At 43.7% G+C, this 16,241-nt stretch overlaps 1 protein-coding gene across 2 annotated transcripts; it reads right to left on the reverse strand.

Moving 5' to 3' along the window:
- Positions 1 to 568: 568 nt before the first annotated feature.
- Positions 569 to 15,360, reverse strand: Mpc1 (mitochondrial pyruvate carrier 1). Of its 2 annotated transcripts, XM_027401133.2 has the most exons (5): positions 15,155 to 15,360; positions 5,762 to 5,765; positions 2,316 to 2,412; positions 1,452 to 1,584; positions 569 to 1,082 (listed from the first exon to the last, which is right to left on the reverse strand). In XM_027401133.2, exons 1-5 carry the CDS (start codon positions 15,223 to 15,225, stop codon positions 1,058 to 1,060), a joined length of 330 nt encoding a protein of 109 aa, XP_027256934.1. In that variant the 5' UTR covers positions 15,226 to 15,360; the 3' UTR covers positions 569 to 1,057. The 2 variants fall into 2 exon arrangements, with proteins under 2 accessions (XP_027256934.1, XP_027256935.1); XM_027401134.2 differs by lacking the exon at positions 15,155 to 15,360 and having other exon boundaries at positions 5,659 to 5,765.
- Positions 15,361 to 16,241: the final 881 nt, after the last annotated feature.

A 16,241-nucleotide genomic window follows, 5' to 3' on the forward strand; every position in this document is an offset into this window, starting at 1 on the left:
GGGAGCTGGTCAGTCTTCCTGATGGAAATGTGAAAAATCTTGAGATCTTTCCTCAGTGCTCAAGACTATTTCAGTTAAAACTTCCCCCAAATGTTGAAAGAACAAGATTGAAATCCACAAAATCTGCAGGTGGCTAACTCCTGAGGGTCAGAGAGGCCTAGGAAGGCCACGTCTGTTATTCTGTAACTGCCCTTCATATTATAAACAAAGCAGAAGAAACTGGTCAACTGTGCTAGCTCTTTGGGTGTGTGTTAGAAAGGCTTCATGACAGCTGTGCACTGGACCATTCCCAAGGAGGCTGCTTAGGTTGTAGTTGCAGATGCAGTTTGGCAGGGAGTCTATCGTGGGGCCTCTGGCCCTGTCGGTTATCAAATGTTTTGCAACTTCTAAACCACCATCACTCCACCCACCCTCGCCAAAGAAAACTATGAGCGAGAATAGTGACTCAGGCGTGTGCACTGGGAACAGCAGCTCTCAGAGTCTTTTTTTTTCTTCACAAACTCTCCTTCCAGATGTTTAGTTCTGCAGATTCCTAACCAACACAGCAAGATACACAGTCACACTCAAATAGCAAATATTTAAGTCATTTATTGCCATTAAGTTACATATCTGAATCTATACACTATGGAAAACACTTGTTACCACTGGAAAGTAGTGTAGACATGTGGCCAACTGAGTGATATACAGTCATTAAAGAAAAAGTCAAGAATTTGAATAAGTGCTTATAGTTATAAAATTTTGTTCCTTAGATTTTTATTACACAAATCCCAATAGATAATATACACATTACTACAGATTACTACTGATAAAACCATCATTCAAAATTATTAAATTAGTTGCATATTTTGAACTACTCTTGATGAAGACAAATAAATTTTAGCATTGGTAAGGCAGCAGAGAGTTGGTTTAGGGACTCTCGGCTTTTCTATAATGTTGGCATGGTAATTAAGGATAGCATTCCGTGTTTTCCCTTCGGCAAGACCATTTATGCTAATGTAATCTGTGGCTTGGCAGCAGTGGCTGAGGCACTCCCTTTCAAGAGCTGGTCCTCGAACTGCTACGAAGACGCCTTCTTACTCATCCTGGAAATAATCAGAGACAATTTCAATGAGAAACAAATTCTCAATGGGCGGTGGTGGCGGATACCTTTAATTCCAGCACTCGGGTGGCAAGGGTAGATGATATCTGTGAGTTCGAAGCCAGCCTGGTCTACAGAGTGAGTTCCAGGACAGGCTCCAAAGCTACCAGAGAAACCCTGTCTCTAAAAAACAAAGGAAGAAAAAGGAAACAAATTCTCCTGCTAGCCTGAGAGGCTTCACGTGGTTTTAGACACGTTTCTATAGAGTGGTTTTGTAACAATGGAGCATCCTATTTCATGCTAGTTTTTATGTTTCTTAATGTTTTTATGTTTCTCACTAATTCCTCAAAACAATATATTGAAATGTGCTTACTCATAGTTGATAAGCCGTCCTCCCTGAATGAGCTGGGCTACTTCGTTTGTTACATGGCACGCAAACAGAAGCCAGTTTCGAGGCTGTACCTTGTAGGCAAATCTCATGAATGTCAAGGAATAGCAACAGAGGGCTGTAAAACATCAAAACAAAGGAATGTGAATATCTAGGCTACCAAGTCAATACGTCCAATGCAATGGTGAAGAAAGAACCCCTTCTATACACTCCTTAGCAGATGCTGAGAGCTACTGCCTGTAAGCCTCTAAGGTTGGTGGGGGGGGGGTCTTGGAATATTCAACTGTATCATACGTATGTCTGTTGTTTATTACCTAAAAATTTAGGAACATGTATTAGGAACAAGTGGAATTCAGTTCTTGCCATTTTTGCTGTGTGCTAGAGTTTTTTTTTTTTTTTAAGATTTTATTTATTTATTATGTATACAACATTCTGTCTCCATGTATATCTGCACACCAGAAGAGGGCACCAGATCTCATTATAGATGGTTGTGAGCCACCATGTGGTTGCTGGGAATTGAACTCAAGAACTATGAAAGAGCAGTTAATACTCTTAACCTCTGATCCATCTCTCCAGCCCCCGTGCTAGAGCTTTTTATATCAACCCTTTGAAAGAACTGCTGCTTATACTTTTTCCTTCTTTATAATAAAATCTGTTGGCTATACTCAAACTAAGCAGACTAAATCTAAGCAAGTAATTCTCACATTTCCCAAATACTTCAAATTACTCTATCTCAGAGAGTGGCACTCTTTGATGCCCTTCTATTTAGCATGTGACTTCCTAATAGCAACCGTAACACGTGGTGAGATGTAGACAGGGCTGCCTCATGTGTCACACCCTCCCTCTTACCGAAGGTCATCCGCCCACTGATAATCTCTGGAGACTTCTTCATGTCATTGATGGCAGCAATGGGGAGACCCCAGTTGGCAACTGGGCCCCAGAAGTGCTGCAATAAATGAGAGGGAAGGAAGGAGGGGAGTTAGAGTGAAGCCATGAACACCCGCCTTTCCGCCACCTCTGACCAGTCAAGTCCACCACAGACAAGGCTGATCCTTCACCATTTCCCTGGTCCAGCTGTTCATTCAAGCTCCTCACTCATCCCCACACCAGAATCAGTGAAGACACAACTTCTGACCGAGGCTATCCTTAACGGTTTAAGGCTTGTCAAAACCACCGTCTATAACATTTAAATCTATCAAAATGCTTTCCCTCAAGGTTCCATAAGTTATCTACTCGCAAGATGCAGAGCATAAACTGAACGCTTTTTCTAAGAAAGGTTCATCGTATGAAGTAAAGAATGCTTTTTTAAAGCTTGAATTTTTTTTGTTTTAAGACAAAGTTTTTCTTTGTGTAGCCCTGTCTGTCCTAGAAATCACTCTGTAGACCAGGCTGTCCTTGAACTCAGAGATCTGCCTGCCTCTGCCTCCTGAGTGTTGGGATTAAAGGTGTGTGCCACCACTATCTGGCTTGACTTTGTTTTTTTGAGAGATAGTCTCACTGTGTAGTGCTGGTTACCCCTGAAACTCACTATGTAGACCAGGCTGTAGGGAACTGAGATCTATCTGCTTCTGCTGGGATTTAAATGCATGCACAACCATGCCTGGCGGAAATATATTTTCATTTTTATTTTTTATTTTTTATTTTTATTTTTGGTTTTTTGAGACAGGGTTTCTCTGTAGCTTTGGAGGCTGTCCTGGAACTAGCTTTTGTAGACCAGGCTGGTCTCAAACTGAGATCCGCCTGCCTCTGCCTCCCAATGCTGGGATTAAAGGCGTGCGCCACCACTGCCCGGCTGAAAATATGTGTTTGTGTATCTATAGGTATCTATAGGTCTAAGAGTAGGTGCCCTTGGAGTTCAGAAGAGGGCATTAGATACCCTGGAAACTAGTAACAAGTGGTTGTGGCCACCCAATATGGGTATTGGGAACAGAACTCAGGTTCTCTGCAAGAACAATACCTGCTTTTAACCACTGAGCCATCTCTTCAGCCCAAGTACATCAACTAAGATCAAAGAACTAGAAAATCTACAGCCAGGGTCTCCCACATTAGGAAATTACGATTGTTTGAAAATACTTTTGAAATAATAAGACAGATAATTTTTCATTCTAAAACTACCCACATCTGAAGTAACCAAAATTAAGCTGTTCAATAGCAGCCATGTCTAATTCATTTTAATTTCTGAGGCAAAAAATGAACTAAGTCAATGGTTTTTGTCAACAGAATTAAAATTGTTGCATAGAGTTTGAGAACACTAAATGGTGACAACAGCCTTCACTTGACTTCCAGCTGACTTGGTTGGTGATTGTGATAAAGACTGAAATACATTTCTCAACTTTGCTTTGAGTAGGGGTCATTACAATCTTAAAAATCCCCCAGAAGCCGGGCATTGGTGGCGTATGCCTTTAATTCCAGCACTTGGGAGGCAGAGGCAGGCGGATCTCTGTCTCTAGAGCGAGTGCCAGGATAGGCTCCAAAGCTACACACAGAAACCCTGTCTCGAAAAACCAAAAAAAAAAAAAAAAAAAAAAAAAAATCCTCCAGGAAGTGAAAAAACAGTACGTTGACATGCTAACCTGACATGCTCCGAGGCTCACGCTTTGAATAATGATGCGCAAATGTCTATGCAGCCAACGTCCCTGAGAAGACTGCTCAACCTCGTTGGTTAAGGAGTCTCTGGAATTCTGTGTTGAGCAACTAGTCTTCTTGCAGTCAAACTGCTATTATCTCAGTAAGTCGTCATTCACTGCTTATGTCTTCATTCTTGTGTTCAACAAGACATTAACTTTCATTTTTCCCCTGTCCCCAGACCTTGGTCAAGGTCCATACTAACTCCTTGATTACTACTGACTTCTTTTCCTGCCTGTCTCTTTATTAGATGTTGCTTCATTCTCAATTCTATTGCTCCATAAAATGTTGCTTTTCCTCCTTTCTTCCTCTACTTGGCGTATTTCCATCACTTTCCTGTTAATCTCTTTACACTGCTCTGCACTATATGGTTGTCTTGATTTGATATCTACTTTATGACTCAGATTGTGGCTTCTGTAACAAAGCCTGAAGCATCACTCTAAGAGGGGCTTACAGCCCTATCTACCACCAGATCTAACCTGCCTTCTGCCCAAGTAGGAAAAGACAGTGGAATAGATATGAGGCTGTCTAGACACCTGAGTATTTCTAGCTAACACCTGAACAATTTCTAGTTAAATTATGGCAACTTTAAGATGTTTTCGATTACATCACATGGAATTCTAAAAGCTAAGAAACATACACACACAGAGAGCTATAGCATTGAGCTTCATTTAAATATATTTCTTAACAATACAAGAGTGCTGGATCTGATGGTACATGTCCCTAATCTTAGCACTCCCTCATCTACAGTAGGAAGACGGTGAGTTCAAGTCAACCTAGCCAGGGATAGCAGTACACACATTTAGTCCCAACTTTGGGAGGTAGAGGCAGGGGAATCTCTTGTCAGTTTGAGGCTAGCCTAGTTTAACATATCAAGCTCAGGCAAGGCTGCTTGGTGAGACCCTGTCTCACAAACAAAGGGATGGATGGATGGATGGATGGATGGATGGATGGATGGATGGATGGATGGATGAAAAGTAAGTCAGCCTGGTCTACATGGTGTGTTAACAACAGACAAACGCACATACAGCAGAAATCATTTCAACAAAGAAAGCTTTGAATGTATGTTTCTATCTGGTATGAAATTATAATCCTCTCTTCCCTGTTATGAATGAAATATATGTCTGGTCGGGTTGCCAGAAATTGTAGTCAATTTATAGAACAATAAGGAATTTTGTGATTAATATTTATCAATTATGTGCAAAAATGTTACTTTGCTATTTTTATTGTAGCTATAAAAAGTTCAAATGGGGCTCTTTCCCGCTGTCCCTCTGAAGAGACAGGCAGCTCTTTTGCCTCCCTGCCTCCTCCCTTCCCCCAATAAAACTTCCTTCTCACTTGAAAAAGTTCCAACAGGAACAAGCAGAACGGTGTGGGATCCGCCACATGGAAAGCAAGCCATGGAAACGTCAGTCTACTTCTCCTTTTCTCTCCCCCTTTTCTTCCCATCAGCTGCCAGTTCTGAAGTGACTTTAGTTAATATAGCATTGCAGGCTCCTTTCTACATACACAGGAGAGCTGTGGTCTACAGATGCAGGCCCAGAGATGTGTGTCCCTCACAGCTTACCATCCAGTACCGGAGTCAGACAGCCACCCCAGAATGTCTGTTGTCAGAAACTCTATTAAAGCAGAAAGTCCACAAGTGCCCAGAATGGATACAATTTTCTTACCGTGCTATTTGTGCAGTCACCAAGGTTCAGACAGAGAAGACATGGAGGGAACAAAACAAAAGAAAAAGAAATCAGATACTTCCAAACAGTTCTAGCCCATTTCAAACACATATGCGTTTAAGTTTTAGTCACATGCTAGCAACACAGTGTAAGTTAGGGCTGGTCACATGGCCCAGTGGGGAAAGGTACCTGCCACCAAGTCTAACAACCTGAGTTTGATTCCTGGGACTTGCTTTGTAAGGACAAAAGCAAATATCAAGTTGTTCTCTGACCTTCACAAGTGTGTTATGACAGAAGAACGTCCTCACACAAAATAAGTGTAAAACAATTTAAGGAATCATATGTAATTACAACTGAAATAAAATCTTCACTTTCAGCTGCCTAATAGAAATACCATGTGAAAATTTGGTGGTGCATATCTATCTTCCCAACACTCAGGAGGTTAGGGCAGGGGGCTTGTAAGTTAAAGACATTTAAATTAAGTTACAAAGCGAGTTTGAGGCTTCAGCTGCACAGTGAGACCCCGTGACAGTGTAAGAGAATGATACAAATTATTCTTAAAAGTCACCCTAGTATATAAAAAAACATTTTAGTATGAACATGTCACCACTACAATTACTAGTTAGCTATTTTATATACTTTTTGAACTCAAAAGTTATTTTAAGTTTAGTGTGACTCTAAATCAACATCTCAGTTTGGGCTAGCCACAGTTCAAGTGCAGACCAGTGAGTGGCCTATGGCTTACATGGGACAGTACAGCCTTGGAAACACTGTTGAATTTTATTAATAACTTTCATGATTACATAAAGTTAATTTCATGAAGGTCTGCATTTTTTTTAATAACTGACATACCTAAAGTGGTGCCTGCAAAATAATTATTGAATAAATGAATGGTGATATTTTCCAGAATGTTAAATTTTACATCAAAAAAAGATTTTTAAAATAAAAGTTTTGTGGGACTGGAGCATAGATGGCAGAGGACCTAGGTTCAGTTCCCAGCACACATAGTGGCTTACAATAATCTATACTTCCAGTTCCACAGGCTCCTATGCCTTCTTTTGCTTCTGTGGGCAACTGCATGTAGGTGGTGCAGCTATGCAGGCTCACAAACACACACATTAAAAAAATCTTTAAAAAACAAAACACAAAAACCTGAAATGTGATGGCTCAGCTCTTCGTTTAGAGGTCCTGAGTTTGGCTGGGCAGCTATAAGCAGCTACTGATAATTCTAACTCGAGATGATTTAACACCCTCTGCTGGCCTCCACAAGCACCCACACATCTAGTATACATCCATATGTAACAAAACATTTAAAAGGTAATGTTTCATGTCTTAGGCACATACATTGTCTTGTTTAACAATACATGAAAAGTGTACTTGTGCAGGGCCATACTAGGAAAGAAAAAAGTGTCCCCCATTATGTAACACTACATGCTTCAAGCAAAGGTAAGTTTATAAGCAACATACAAATTATAACTTGACATTGGTGGTATAGTAGCAAGCATGGCTTTCAACTATGACTTGGGGCAGTAATGTAAATCATGTGGAAAATATGTTTGATTTTCTTTTTATTTGGTCATCTGCTGTACTTCAGTTGAATATGAAAAAATTACATTTGGGTTGACACAGTGAGCTCCAACTGTAATGGCAGACAAACTATATTCTTTGGACCGGAAGAGCACATGCCGCATATTGATACCCCGACAAGGTCACTGGTAGTTCTACTGCCCTAAAAACCCTTGCACTCTGCCCTTTCATCCTTCTCTTGCTCTTAACCCCTAGAAGCCTCTGATCTTTCACCTGAGTCTGTAATTTTGTCTTTTTCAGAATGTCACATAGATGGAATCTGTCCTAGTTTATTTTCTGTTACTGTGATAAAGACTACAGCCAAAAGCAACTTCAAGAGGAAAAGGCTTATTTTATATTGTGACCTATAAAGGGAAGTCAGAGCAAAAACTCAAGGCAGGAACCTGGAGGTTGGAACACTGGTTAGTAGCTGGCCCTCCATGGCGTGCTCAGCCTTTCTTACACAACCTAGGACCATGAGCCCAGGGATAGCACTGCCCACAGTGGGCTGAGTCCTCCTGTATCAATCAGTAATCAAGAAAATAGCCCACAGGCCAGTCTGATGAGGGAATTCGTCAAATGAGGTCCCCTCTTGCCAGATGACCCTAGTTTGTGTCCAATTAGTCCTGACTTAGGGTACCAACAGACCAGATTTGTCTACTCATGGAACCATTAGGAGGTGTGGCCACATGGAGTAGATGTGGTCTTGTTGGAGGAAGTGTGTCACTGTGGGGGTGGGCTCTAAGGTCTCTTTTGCTCAAGCTTTGCTTAGTGTGACACTCAGGCCACTTGTTGCCTTCTGATCAAGATGTAGCCACTACCAAGTCTGCCTGCATGTATGGACTGAACTTCTGAACTGTAAGCTGCCACCTCAATGAAATGTTTTCCTTTATAAGAGTTGCTGTGGTCATGGTGTCTTTTCACAGCAACAGAGACCTTAACTAAGACACAGTTCAAAGAGTCCAATCAAAGGCATGGTGGTGAAGCAGTTCACTCAATATGGCCACATATTGAGGAACAGGGAACAGCATTCTAAGAGCTACCTTCAAGGTCCTGGCAATATATTGGGGAAAGAATAAAAGCAAGGACAAGATGTATGCATAGCCAGCAGTGGTGGTCAGCTGTGTTTTGGTTGATCATTTTCTTAGGTCTGGTTCTGTGTGTTCTTGCTGTGGAAAATTACTGTTTCAGCTCTTTCCATGAAATATTTTCTCTCATTTGAGGGGAAGCTTCAGTTCCATCACTGGGTGATCTGCCTACAAGTCTCATTGTTTGAAAATAACTTAGTTACCCTCATCTTGGTGTCCTCAGACTTCAGAGGGGAAGAAAGACTAGGTCACTTTAGGATTAATCAGGTTTGTATTACCAGTTTTAGACTAACACTTCTTAAATAATTAACATGTTTACTTGTAGAGCTGGGCAGGAATCTAACCTCAAGTTTAAGGTAGCAAAGAAGATAAATGCAAAATGAAGGCAAAGATGCTTTCTGTGCGCACATATTTATGTGTCGGCTAGAAGACAACCTCAACTGTTGCTCTTGTCAGGTGCTACCCATCTTAGTTTTTTGTTTGTTTGCATTGGCCTGGGGTTTGCAAAGCGGACTAGGCATACTGGCCAGCAAACACCAGGAATCTGCCTGTCTTCATTGCCCCAGTGCTGGGGTCACGGGTGTGCCACCACACCCAGCCCCATCCCCCTTTTTGAGACAGGGCCTCATTGTGTATCCTTGGCTTGTTAGAATTCAGTTGCTTTGTAGACCACACTAGGGCTGAACTTGACAAGACCCACCTGCCTCTGTCTCCCTAGTGCTGGGTTAAAGGCATATGCCTCCACACCTGGCTTTACATCTGCATTTTTTGTTTTGTTTTTTCTTTTTCTTTTTTCTTTTTGTGCATTGGTGTGAAGGTGTTGTAAGCTGCCATGTGGGTGCTGGGAGTTGAACCCAGGTCCTCTGGAAGAGCAGCCAGTGTAACCGCTGAGTCATCTCTCCAGCTCCCCTATGTCAGCTCTGTTTAACATGTTCTAGAGATCAAGTTTGTCTTAGCTAGCGTTTCTATTACTGCAACTGGTGATAAAACACCACAATCATCAAAAGCAACTTGGGAAGAACAGGACTTATTTGGAGTACACTTCAGGTACTGGCCCATCATCTGAGGAGTCAGGACAGGAACTCAAGGAAAGCAGGAACCTTCAGGAAAGGGAGTAAAGTGAGGAACTGATGCAGAAGCCATGCAGGAGTGCTGCTCATTAATCTGCTTCCCGTTAGAATCCAGGACCACCAGCCCACCAACAATGTGCTGGGCCCTCCCACACCAACCACTAAGACACTGCTGTACAGGCCTGCCTCCAGGGGGACACTATCTCAATCAAGGTTCCCTCCTCTCGGAAGACTCTAAGCACATCACCCCAGGCAGATGCTAAACTTTAATCCTGCCTTCAGTTACCTGCCAGACATCCTTTTGCAGGCTCAGAACTTTTGACAAAAGAGGCCTGAATCCTAGTTACAGAATCTTGTACTATTTGCTCTTTTTAAGTTTCCTTACTTCATTTCATAATGTGAGCTTAACTTTCCTTTCTTTTTATGGTTTCGTTGCTCATTTCCTTTTGGCACTGAATATTCTATTGTCTAAATGTACCATTAACCACTCACCCACTGGAAACAACTTGTTTGATGCCAAGTTTGGGCAGTTATGCATAGAGCTGCTACAAATAGCCATATGTAGGTCCTTGTGTGGAAATAAATTTTAGTCTGTTTATATCAGGGGGTATGATATCTGATCTATAGTAGGAGCAGGTCAAGTTTTGCACTGTCCTGTCCTCCAGAGCAGCTGTGGAGGCAGAGGCAGCTGTGTGAGTTTGAGGCCAGCCTGGTCTACAAAAAAAAAAGTCATTGCCAACTGCAAATAATTTAGATTTTTCTCCTATATGCTATAGTTTGCACTTTATGTTTACATCTATAAATGTAAATTGAATTAATTTTTCAAAGGCATAGGATGTGTCTAAATGTTTTTAATGTGAATGGCCAGTTGCTCAGCCCGATTTGTTGACAACTATCTTTGCTACATTTTTTGTCTTTGCTCCTTGGCCAAAGTTCAGTTGACTGTACTAAGTGTGTTTACTTATGACCTGCCTAGTCTGTGCATTGATCTATTTGTTTATTTCTGTGTTAGTAGCATGGGTTTGATTACTGTAGATTCACAGTAAATTGTAAGACTGGGTAGTGTCAGCCTTCCAACTTTGTTCTTCCTCAGGACTGTATTGGTCACACTGGGTCTTCTGTCTCTCCAAATAAACTACTTATCTACTAATTTATTATTATTATTTCTTCCTATTGCTGGGCATCATACTCTATGTGAAGTCCATAATACATTTACTAATATCCACAAAATAATTCTGCTGGAAATCTAGAGTCTTTCCACCTGGAGTTGCTCCTCTCCATCACTTGGTTCTTGATTATCTTTCACAGTTGTTTTCTTAGATAGCTTATCTACATCTATTTCATTTAGGGATAGGGATGTAGCTTAGTGGTAGAATGTGTGCTTAGCATGCACAAGGGCCCTGGATCCAATCCCTAGCACCTAACACCAATAAGCATTTGAGTAAGATAACGTAAATGACACTGTGTTTTAATTCCAAATTCCATTTGTTAGTTGAAAATAATATATAGGAAAGCAATAGACATTATATATTAACATTGTACCCTAATCCTTGTTGTTATCACTTGTTAGTTCCATAAGACTTTGGTCCTTTGGGATTGTCTACATAGGTAATCATATCATCTTTAAGTTTTGTTTCTTTCCTCCCAGTATGTATGGTCATTCTTTTCATAACTGCATTATTCAGAACTTACATGATTTCAAACAAAATGGTACTAGGGATCTTGGTCTAGGTCCTGATCTTAGTTAAGCTTCTCGTCAATACATATACATAATATATAACATGTTGCATATTTCTCATAGAGTCAACTATTACTGTTGATTCTATACCGAGAAAACTTACTGCTGCTTCTATTATTCAATTAGAAGTGAGGAAACAGAATGATGAAGGATAAGTACCAGTTGTGTAGTGATCTGAGTAGTGATTGGCTGGGTCATGTTTCCTTTCCTGATGTCTGATGGGTGCTGCTCACTTCAGTATCTTTGGGATTGATGGGTTTTACTACATTCTTTTGAAAACACTGAGACCTGCTGGGTGTTGGTGGTGCACGCCTTTAATCCCACTCTTTAATCTGCACTCGGGAGGCAGAGGCAGGCAGATCTCTGTGAGTTCAAGGCCAGCCTGGTCTCCAGATCGAGTGCCAGGATAGGCTCCAAAGCTATACAGAGAAACCCAGTCTCAAAAAACCAAAAAAAAAAAAAAAAAAAAAACCCAACAACAACAACAACAACAAAAAAAACAAAAAAAAAAAAAACAAGAAAACACTGAGACCAATTTAGGGTACATAGCTTACTGTAAATTCATAACTTAAACACTTCTGTCATACCGAGAGGATAAAACCAACAGCTTAGAAGTATTATTTACAACACTATTTAAATGGGATGAGATTTTGAGGTTGTCTGGATTATAATTCCTCATTTTGCTAAAAAATGCTCTCCTATATTTGAATAATTTCACAAAAGTTATCTAACATTTTACTTGTAATTTAGCCGTTAGAACCTGTGTTAGATGGTAGTAACTGGACTTTGTAAACTGGATAAACTGGACTTTCCAGCTATCAAGAGACTCATGGCTAGGCCTCAGCATTTTCACCTTCATTCATTCTGAAGGTCAACAAGAAAGTCCTGAGAGAGTCCAAAGGCAGAATGTGAGAAACAGTGTTGCAGAGGATGGCATGGGCAGAAGGTATGGGATTGGGTGTGGTGGTGCACACCTTTACTCCCAGCACTCAGGAGGCAGAGGCAGGCAGCAGGTCTCTGTGATCTACAGGGTCTCCCAGGTCTACGGAGTAGCAGACCAGCCATGGCCACACAAGAGCTTGCCTCAACCCCCAGCCTCCACCTCCCCCAAAAGAACCCAAACCCTGCTCTCTTCCAAAGCCTTCTAGGCATCATTCTTCCTTAAGGGTTTTGTTTGTTTTTGCTTGCATGGATCCCTGCAGGCTAGAAGAGGGCACCAGATCTCATTACAGAGGGTTGTGAGCCACCATGTGGTTGCTGGGAATTGAACTCAGGAGGAACAGCCAGTGCTCTTAACCACTGAGCCATCTCTCAAGCTCCTTCCCTAAGTCTTAAGCTGACAATTCTGTTTTGGCTCTGAGAATCTCAAGTCTTCTGCTTGGTCTAGGTATCAGCTTTCTGAAGTGGCAGGGGAGGTGCTGGGTTATTTCCACACTAAGCATTCCATGTTTAGGAAGCATTCCCTTTTCTTCTACTACAACTTTTCACTTAGGTAGATAATATAAACTCTTAAAGCTTTCCTGGGAACTCAGAAGTTAAAATCAACTTGGAATAGAACACCTTATTAACTTGAGAATATTCACTACCAATATATTATTAACCTCAGAGTTGTAATTGTGCTGAGTGGCTCTGTGTGTGTTTTCGTGTGCACATGTACATTCAGTCACCTCTGCTCTAATATATAAACTTGAAAATAAATCTCTAAAATACATGTACTGATTTCCTCACTCTTTAAGTCTTACCTCTCTGCTCATTCCAATTTAACCAACAATCTAAGAAGGGCTATTTTATTTCAGTCAGTAAGGTACATAAGGAAATAGTTTAAGACTTTGAAGCCAGGTATGGTGGTAGCACATGCCTTTAACCCCATCACTCAGGAAGCAGGGACAGGAGGATCTCTGTGAGTTCTAGGCCAGCAAGGGCTATAATAGAAATATCACCTCAAAAATAAATTAATAAAATCATGGTATGTTTGTCAAACATTGCAGCTACTAAAGCTGCAAACACTACACTTCACAAAGCTAGGAGGCAACAGGACTAGCTTGCCTAGTGTGACACAAGTAGCCCTGGGTTTCATACCCAGAACCTGCTGGCACAGGCCTGTCACCCCAGCACTCAGGGGGTGGGGGCAAAAGGACCACAAATTCAAGATTATCGTCAGCTATATAGTGAGCTGGGAGGCCAGCCTGCCTTAAAGAAGACCCTGTCTTAAAAAAGAATTCTAGAAGGGCTTCATTTCAGATCTTTAGTTGGCAATGGGTATAAATAAAGCATGTCTAAGTCACTGATAAAACACAAAGCTCCAGAACCTTCAGTCCAAACAGTACAGAGTCATAATTAGATTTTTCTATCTATGACTTCTTATTCTCCCTCTCAAAAGTAAAGCAAAGCTATTGGGAGGGTGATACCTAAAAGAAACAACTGAGAATATTTATCACCATGCTAAGTTCTAGAAAGGAAAGTATTTTTTCCCTAGGGGAGAAAAAGCTAAAATTAAAGTTTGCATTCAACACTTTACCTCTTCACTACAGTATTAACTATTAAAAAAGTTAAGGCCGGGCGGTGGTGGCACATGCCTTTAATCCCAGCACTTGGGAGGCTGAGGCAGGTGGATCTCTGAGTTCAAGGTCAGCCTGTTCTACAGAATGAGTACCAGAACAGCCAGGGGCTACACGGAGAAACCCTGTCTCAAAAAACAAAAACAAAAAACAAAAAGCCCACAAACAAAAGAAACAATTGAGAATATATATCACCACAGTAAGTTCTAAAAAGTATTTTTTTCCCTAGGAGAAACAGCTAAAATTAAAGTTTGCATTTAGCACTTTACTTCTTTATACCACGATATTATTTTAAATAGTTAAAAAGCAGGCTTCCACTTATCTAAGCTTAAAAAACACAAGAAAATAAAACTATGCTTGGAAATATTCTAAACTGTTTCTGTCTTATGAAAACTTATAAATAGAAGCAGGCAGCGGAAGATTTTAAGTGAAAATTAATTCTAGAAAGTGCCTTTTCTATGTCTCAATGTCAAGTCCATCAGACACACAACTGCAAGCAAAAGCCAGCTCGCAGACTGCTGGGCTGCAGTTGACAAACACTGGCCACATTGGTCGGTCCTGCCACCCCACCTCCTCCGCCCCTGCATGTTCTGTACCATAAAGTGGGCAAACGGAAAACAACCTTGATGCTGCGAATTCCAGCTCTCATTACCCAGCTGAGCGCTCCGGGAGATGTTCCAGCATCGTTCGCGCCAGGTCCCAGGCCCGTGACAATGGGGACACGAGGAGAGGAGAAAGTGGCACCCAGTGTCCCTACGTCAACCCAAGCAAGGGCAGGCACCTCGACTACCTGCCCAGGAGCGGCGTACCTACGATCACCCTACAGCCGCGGGCCAGAGTTGTTCCCTGTCACCTGCTATTCCCTAGGTTGCCCTGCCCGGGAGCGGCGTCCCCTAGGTCACCAGACTTCCCCTAAGTCACGGGTGCCAACGGCGTCACCTCGGTCACCCGCAGCCGTCCCCTTAGACATAGGTGGGAGAGCGTCCCCCTCGGTCACCTACAGTTGTCCCCCTAAGCCATGGGTGCGAGCACTGTCCCCTCGGTCACCCACAGTCATCCTCTAAGTCACGGGTACGAGCTGTGTCCCCTCGGTCATCTACCGTCCTCTTAGTAACGGGTGCAAGCACTGTCCCCTCGGTCACCTGCTGTCCCCTTAGACACGGGTGCGAGCTGCGTCCCCTCAGTCACCTGCGGTCCCCTTAGACGCGGGTGCTAGCACTGTTCCCTCGGTAACCCGAAGTCGTCCCCTTGACAGGGCAGGAAGCAGAGTCCCTGTCGTCCCCTCGGACACGGGTGTGAGCACGGCTCGCCCACCTTGGCACCGCGCTGCAGGATGGCCCCACGGTTTGCCCACGGCCTACCCCGCCGCTCACCTCATGAGATAGTCCCGGAAGTCCTTGCTGCGGACATAGTCCGCCGCTTTGCGCACCAGCGCCCCAGCCATGGCCGTGCGTGCGGTCGGCGGTGCAGCCGCTCTGCGGGGGAAGCTGCTCTGCAGACAGTTGACACCGGCGTCGACCGAGCGGGCAGGCAATAGCGCTCAGCTTTATCACCCTGCGCCCGCCTCACGACACCCGGACGCGCCTTACGGCCTCCCAGCGCCCCGCCAATCAGGACGCGCCAGGCTGGAGCGTGCGTCCCGGATTGGCTGGCGAGGCCCACACCCCTCCCGCCCGCCCCCCCGAGGCGGCACGCCCGCCCGGGGCTTCGGTCGTAAAAGGGCCCGGCGGCGAAGATCGGCCGGCTGACGGTTCCTAGGGACTGTGAGGGTGACAATTGTGTGCCCCCGGGGGCCCCGAGTGTGCGGGGGTCCGGCGGGTAGGTCGGGCTCCCGTCGTCCTGCTCCCGTTCCTTTGCCGCCGCCGGCGACAGCAGACAGGCAGGGAGTGACCTCCTGCAAGCCGGCGGCGGCCAGCTGGGGATGCAGTCACCGGGAGCAGAGGAGAAAGACGGTTAAAAATAGCAGGAAGCCTGAGTCTCCAGAAGCGTGGCCGCCCGTGTGTGCAAAGTGCAGGTTACGTAAGCCCCCTCGCACCATGCGTGCACGGGGACAGCCGCCCCAGCCAGTGTTGGGGCGCAGAACCACGCCCTGCGCATGGCGGGGGCCGGAGTGCAGAGCGAACGGAGCTGAGGGAGATGGTGAAGGAGATGGGAAAGCCTGGGTGCGTTTGTTCCTGTCGCCGCCACCTCCCCTCACGACAGGGGAGGCGCTCCAGTCTCCTCTCTAAACCGGATAGCACAACGCCACTGCCTTCAGTCCTCACCCTAAAAGTCTCATTATCTCAGGAGACAGGGCCGCTCCCAGCCACACCTGAGACCTCCCTGCCGAGCTAGTGAAAGCGTGCCCTCTGGATTCATTCCAATGCCAGCATTTGTTTACCAAAAACAGACTGTAGACGACTTCTCTTCCTCTCTATAGGGAGGGGGCTGGGACCGTGAATTAGGGCTGCGGAAGCCGGA

This window comes from Cricetulus griseus, chromosome 2, assembly GCF_003668045.3.
Source record: "Cricetulus griseus strain 17A/GY chromosome 2, alternate assembly CriGri-PICRH-1.0, whole genome shotgun sequence".
In the NCBI taxonomy this organism is placed as follows: domain Eukaryota; kingdom Metazoa; phylum Chordata; class Mammalia; order Rodentia; family Cricetidae; genus Cricetulus; species Cricetulus griseus.